The 7,161-nt window shown below is 41.7% G+C and overlaps 1 protein-coding gene across 1 annotated transcript; it reads right to left on the bottom strand.

Moving 5' to 3' along the window:
• Positions 1–4,286: 4,286 nt before the first annotated feature.
• Positions 4,287–6,085, bottom strand: LOC137318124 (probable G-protein coupled receptor 139). The gene is made up of 2 exons (XM_067981097.1): positions 6,016–6,085; positions 4,287–5,188 (listed from the first exon to the last, which is right to left on the bottom strand). The coding sequence occupies exons 1-2, from the start codon at positions 6,083–6,085 to the stop codon at positions 4,287–4,289; spliced, it is 972 nt and encodes a 323-aa protein (XP_067837198.1).
• Between the last annotated feature and the right edge of the window lie 1,076 nt (positions 6,086–7,161).

Genomic DNA, 7,161 nt, shown 5'->3' with positions numbered 1-7,161 from the left:
TGACTTTTCCTTTATCCTCTACCTAAACTTTTCCGCCTTCTACCACTCTCTCCTCCTTTAAGACGCTCCTTCAAACCTACATCTTTGACCAAGCTTTTGCTCACCTGTCCTAATACCTCCTAATGTGACTCGGTGATAAACTTTGTTTGCCAACGCTCCTGTGAAGCGCCTTGTGCCGTTTTATTATATTAAAGGCGCGATATTATTGCAAGTTGTTGCTGATGTTTTTGATGTTGTTTTTCAAGAACGATATGTTCCCTTACCTAACAACCTCTTTCCCAGTTCGTCTCACTCCGAAAATTCACTTAGTTCGTTATCTTTTCAACAACTTCACTCTTGATCTATTTAATTGCAATTCGACGAAGTGAAATCTATAAATATAAGTCTGCCTTTCTTTCTGTATTATTTGTGCGAATTAAAATGAATGAAGAATGCCCAGTTTATTTCCATTTGCAGAACTACCTACTTTCCCACACTGTTAACAAATCATTAATGTTCTCTGAAATTGATCAATCAGCATGTAATTGCATGTGTTTAATTAAATCTCTGACTACTTTATCCTGAAACTGACCATTGCTGCAGGGTCAGCCCTGGCCCAACAGCCCAGTGGGACTTGAAATTGACTTTTACTTCGATGCTTCTCAGGCAAAGGCTAAATATTAAGAATACTACAATATTAATTTAAACCAATACAGTAAAACATTATCAGATCTCATGACAGTCTGATTCACCTTTTCATAGAGCACACTCTTTGTTGACGTTACTGTATTTAAGGTCAACAGTGAACAATATCTCATCATCATTTATCCATCTCGATCTATTGTATTGCGCGGGTCTCTGCCTACTGATTTTACATATGTGTCCAGAGCCTCATTACCCATTTCATGTAGTGTTGTTATCAGGAGACTGACCATGCCTTGGATCCGTTCTTCAGTGCATTTTCATCATGCATGTCGAAAGCTGGCTGTTTCATGTGTAACACGTCACTTCTGTACACAGCGATATCCCAGGATCATGCAGCACGAGACATCCGATACAAGCCATTCCTGCCCTTTCTGGATCTCTCTCAATAGATCGTGGGGCCTGGAGGTGTTTGATTAGAATGTCCCCCTGCACGGTCCCGATGTTTCGGGTAGTGGCTAAACATCAAATGTATTTTTCCCATATAAGCAAGGACTCAACTATCTCGAAGAGAAAGATAACAATTAACTATCTTACCGACTTTCCTGACTTTCACTGGACTGCATATTGATATCTATTAGCGAGTCGTGTCCGGGTGATTTAGTTTAAGAAGGGATACTGCAGGATTGATAGAAACAGACTGCTTCCATTCGTTGAGGGATCAAGAACTAACGGCCAAAGGTGAATGAATACATTGAAGAGATTTAGAACTGAGGGTCGGAGAAACCTATACATGGAGATTTGGGAGGTTGCCGAATTCATGGAAGCAGAAATTCGATCAATATACAAGATTAAATTGGATAGTTAGATAAGGAAAAATAGGTTGAAGGGATGTCGAGGTAGAGTTGGTAAAGTAATTGGAACTATTTGCTCAGTTGGAAGGAAAACGCCAACAAGGACTGGTTGGGTCGATTGACTTGTTCCCCTTGTATAATATTCCAGTATTTTGATGGTCAGTTGACACTTCAAGTAAATATCTGCAAACTAAGATGCCTAACGTCGGATTGACGAGTTAACTTCCAATTGCCTCCAACTAACTTATCAGGAGGGCCGGGACGGGTTCAATTTGGCCAGGAAACAATGGGGGGAGGCTGGCGGAGTCTGTTGGGGAGACCAGCGGCTGCAATATTCACAACAAAATTACAGACGAATTACAAATGACCACGATTGTAACACATTTTGATTTCTACATTACAGAAAACTTTATCTATTGATTAAACTGACACGCCTCAGACAGTTAACGCTGACGCCCCCTTCACTGCTGAATCTCAATCATGAATGTTCTCTTTGAATCTTAAGCGGAAATTCCGCTGTTTCCGGAATAAATGATTCTGTTCACCCGCAGAAAGCAGCAGACATCAAAAGCATGGCACAAAATGGAAGAAATGTTTTCTGATACCTGTTCATTTTCACAAGGACAATCCGTTTTCTTCATAAACGAAATAAGCCAATTCTAAATTGTACATGGACAGCAATGGGTTAATAAATGACAGCCAACATAAAATTGTTGAAGGCAAATCTTGTCTGATAAGCTTGATTTAGTTCTTCCATGAAATAATAGAGATAAGGGTGGAACGGTTGACGTTGTGTACATGGACTTTCAAAAAGGCTTGTAATGAAGTCTCACAAAATTGACTTGTTAGCAAAATTAAAGTCTATGGGATTATTTGGGCAATTGTACCATGGATACGAATTTGACTAAGATACAGAAAGCAAACATTGATGAACGGTTGTTTTTTTTTCATGGGTCAATCATACGACGATTGATCTTTTCGATATATATTAATGAGCTGGTCTTGGGCATGCAGGTTATAATGTCAAAGTTTGCAGATGACACGAAACTCGGAAATCTATGAAACAGTGACGAAGGGATAGAAGGCAAAGAGCAGTGGTGAACAGATGTTTTTCTGACTGGAGAGAGGTATGCAGCGGGGTCCCCCAGTGGTCGGTATTGGGGCCATTGCATTGTTGTTATATATAAATAACCTGGACTTGGGTATAGAGACTACAATCTCGAAGTTTGTGGATGATACAAAACTTGGCAACGGAGTTAATGGTGAGCAGAATAGTAGGAGACCTCAGGAGGACAAAGGAAGACTCGTGAAATGGGCAGACACATGGCAGGTACACCTTAATGAGGATAAGTTTGAAGTGATGCACTTTGGGAGGCATAACGTGGAGAAGCGGTATTATATAAACTGTACAATTTTGAGGGGAGGGACCTGCAACAGCAGAGGGCCCTGAGGTTGCATGTTCAGAAATCTCATGAATATGGCAGGGCAAGTTGATAAGGTGGTTACGAAAGCGTATGGGATACTTGACTTTGTAAATGGGGACATTGAATACAAAAACAAGGAATTCATGCTAAGCCTTCATAAATCACTGGTTAGGTCGCAGCTGGAGTATTTTGTACAATTCTGGGCACCACACTTTAGGAAGGATAGCAAGGCCTTGGGGAGCGTACAGAGAAGGTATCCCAGGATGATATCAGAGATGAAGGATTTCACCTATATGGAGAGATTGGAGAAGCTGGGATTGTTCTCCTTAGAGCAGAGAAGGTTAAGGGGAGACCGAATAAGAAAGAAAGATACGAAAGACTTGCATTTATGTCTTGCTTTTCATGAACTCGGGACGTCCCAAATCACAGGAACGATGGGCCGTATGGCCTCCTCCTGTCCTTTAAGATTCTCCGTTTCTGTGATTCTAATGATAGTGGCAATCTTCGAGAGGGCATTGATGGACTGGTGAAATGGGCAGACACGTGACCGAAATAATTTAATGCAGAGAATTCTGAGGGGATGTATTTTGGAAGGAAGAATGAGGGGTGGCAATATAAACTGAATGGCACAATTTTAAATGGCGTGCAGGAATAGAGATAACTGGGGCTTTACGTACACAAATCTTTGAAGATTGCGGGACAAGTTGATGAGGCTGTTAAAAAAATCACTCGGGACCTTGGACTTTATAAAAAGAGGCATAGATTACAAAAACAAGGAAGTTCTGCTAAACCTTTATAAATTTCTCGTTAGGCCTCAGCTGGGGTATTCTGTCCAATTCTGGGCACCACACTATAGGAAGGATGTCACGGCCTTCGAGAGGGTGCAGAGGCGATTTATTTGAATGCTACCAGGGATGAGGGACTTCAGTTATGTGGGGATACTGGAGAAGCTGTGATTGTTCTACTTAGAACAGAGTAGGTGGAGGCGGGATTTAAGAGAGGTGTTCAAAATGATGATGGGTTTGAAAGAGTTTATTGGCAGAAACTGGATTCAATGGCAGAAGGATTCATAACCAGAGGACACCGATTTAAGAACATTTGCAAAAGAAGCAGTTGGGAGATGAGGATTTTTTGAAGCAGCGAGTTGTTCTGATCTGGAATGCACTGCTTGAAAGGGTGGCGGATGGAGATTCAATCGTAACTTTCAAAAGGCATTTGGATAAATACTTGAAAAGTAAAAAAATGAAGAGAAGTTGGGAAAGAACATAGGAGTGGAATTAATTGGATCGGTCTTTCAAGAACAGGCACAGTCACGATGGATTGCAAGATTCTATAATTCTATATTTGAGCTTTAGTTAGGAGAGGAAGCTTGGGTTAGATTTTTCATTCATTTAACCAATGTCAGAATAAACGTCCAAGGAAATGTCATCATCTTCTTCAGTTCTTCCCTGAATTTAGTTTGGGTAGCTGCATAAATACACGTGTTTGTGCAGGAACTCAAATACATGAGCAGATATCCGGTTTCAGTGCTGATAAACGCAGGGGTTCCATAATCGCCTAGATAATGCACGGTGTTTGTCAATTTGGTAGCTAAAAAGCTCACTGCAGCTGTCAGCCACAACAGTATAAAACAGCCCGAAACCGTGAAGAGTAAAACGATTGATTTCCTTCTGTTCTCCATCTCTGGATCGCTCTGATTCTCAGTGCTGTGACCGCGGATTCCCCTCCGGGCTCTACTGGCTACGACAATACGTCTGACTGTCGAACAATTAAACAGTAATATCAAAGCAAAAGGAAGCCATGGAATTAAAATACTTTGTAACCAAGAGTAGACGACGCCTGCAGGCTTTGAAAAAAAGTCCACTCTGGAGCGGCAACCCCAATGAACATTGTTAATTATTCGTTCAGGTTCATATGCAAAGCAAAAGGGGATGTCCTTTAAACAGAACAGGGCAGTGACGGTTGTTAAAATCGCAGTCGCAGTTCTCACAGTGCAATATTTTGTTTTAAACTTATGACAACATATAGCTACAAATCGGTCAAATGTGAACACGACTGTGAACCACACCGACATATCCAGCGTAGCAGGATTCATGTAAAGAATGAACTTACAAACGGCAGTGTAGGACAGGAATGAATATGGAAAGTGATAACTGAAAATGTGATACACTATTACATGGAAGATGATGACCAGTAGATCTGCTGTTGCCATGGCCACCATGTAGACAGAAATACATTTGGAAAGGCCGCAATTTCCTCTGGAGAGAATCACGATTGTCACCAGGTTCGCTGTAAGAAAGAGGAACAAGAGGAAATTACCGGGGACACTCAGATAAATCTCAGAGCATATTGTGGAGAAATATTTAGATGTGTCCCTGCGTAAGCTTTGAGCACAGATTATTTTTTTTTAATATAGGCGAACATTGACAACAGTTTGTTTAAAAGGAAGTAATCATTGAACAATAGAGGGACTAAAACCGCCGTCCTTCCAGTATCCTTCAGTCAGACATCGTCAAGTACTAAATATCATTTCATAGCAATTACTGGAAAAATATGAATTCAAATAAAACATTCCGCTGAGGCAAATGCATTCAATTCAGGTCGAGACTGAGTTTTTTCTATTTATATTCGCCCCGGGGGAGCTGCTCGGTACCAGAGTGGGAGCTGGTGGAACAGCGAAGGATTTTTTTGCAGCCGAGGGGAGGAGAGCAGCTCCGTGAAAGAAATTATTTCTGAAATTATCTTTCAAAGGCCCTTGTTGGGTGCAGGTGGCTGCAGACCGAGGAATTATCAAATTAAACTGGACCGGGAACAAAGGTACAAATAAAATGGTGTCCATGGACACTAAGCAACACGTTTTAATAATCGATGTATTGTTAATTGGGCCGGGGAATCAGTCTCGCCCTCCCTCGGTATGATGAAGAAAGTTGATCGCTCGTTGCCCACAATCTATCGACCAGAACAGCGCCTCGCCGGCCTTGAGGACCGGTAAGACTCCTGCTGATATTCACCAACTTATCCCGATAAGTGACTCCACAATGAGAACAATCTCGGAATCTGTTTCATTAACAGTGAGACAGTCAACAGCTATTAAACATCAGGACTCATTGACTTACCGGGAACACCAAAGGCCGCGAGAATAGGGTAGTAGGTATCTTTTATCTGTAAAATTATTGGCAGTTCCATTTTATAGAATAATGGGTGAATTCTGTCCGGCTTTACAGTTCCGATTGGAGTGTATCTGAGATCCGTAAATATTCCCCCTTTATGGAAGAATCGGTGTCCGGTGAGAAAATCAGGTTACACAATAATTGGCATTTGTTACAGTCACTTAACAAACAAGGCACGATTTTCCCTTCTGTCCGTTGGGAAGTCAATGGGGAAATTGTACACATCAGTCTGTGAAACTCCGTCGAATAAAAACAATGAGCAGAAAGGAATCCAAGAGAAAATGACCTGTGCGCATGCTCAGTGATACCTAAAGTGAGCATCCCTTCCAGACTCGACGTTCGGTTCTTGAGGCATCCAATAATTCGGTGAAGTCTTCGATCATTCATTGCATATTGCAATTTGTTTTGTACCCTGATGATGACTGGTGATGACTCGGCTCTAATATTACTGGTGATGATCGTACTGTAACATTACTGATGGTGACCCCACCCTAACATTACTGATGGTGACACTACAATAACATTACTGATGGACCCTCCACTCTAACGTTAATGGTGATGACCCTCAACTAACATTACAGGTGGTGACCCTACTCTAACATTACTGATGGTGATCTTACTCTAACATTACTGGTGGTGATCCCACAATAAGATTACTGGTTATGAGACTACTCTCACATTACTGATTGTGACCCCACCTTTACATTACTGGTGGTGACCCTACTCTAACATTACTGAAGGTGACCTTACTCTAACATTATTGGTGGTGACCCGACCGTGACATTGGTGATGGCGACCCTGCTGTAACATTACTGATGGCGTCCTTACTCCAACATTACTGGTGGTGAACCGACAGTAACACTAGTGGTGTTGACCCTACTCTAACATTACTGGTGGTGACCCTACTCTAACATTACTGGTGGTGACAGTACTCTAACATTACTGGTGGTGACAGTACTCTAACATTAATGGTGGTGACGCTCCTCCAACATTATTGATATGAACATACGAACATACGAATTAGGAGCTGGAGTATGCCATTCGGCCCCTCGAGCCTGCTCTGCCATATGATAAGATCATGGCAGATCTGAT

The sequence above is a fragment of the Heptranchias perlo genome, unplaced genomic scaffold, assembly GCF_035084215.1.
Source record: "Heptranchias perlo isolate sHepPer1 unplaced genomic scaffold, sHepPer1.hap1 HAP1_SCAFFOLD_65, whole genome shotgun sequence".
NCBI lineage: Eukaryota > Metazoa > Chordata > Chondrichthyes > Hexanchiformes > Hexanchidae > Heptranchias > Heptranchias perlo.
This window is presented reverse-complemented; position numbering and strand designations above follow the sequence as displayed.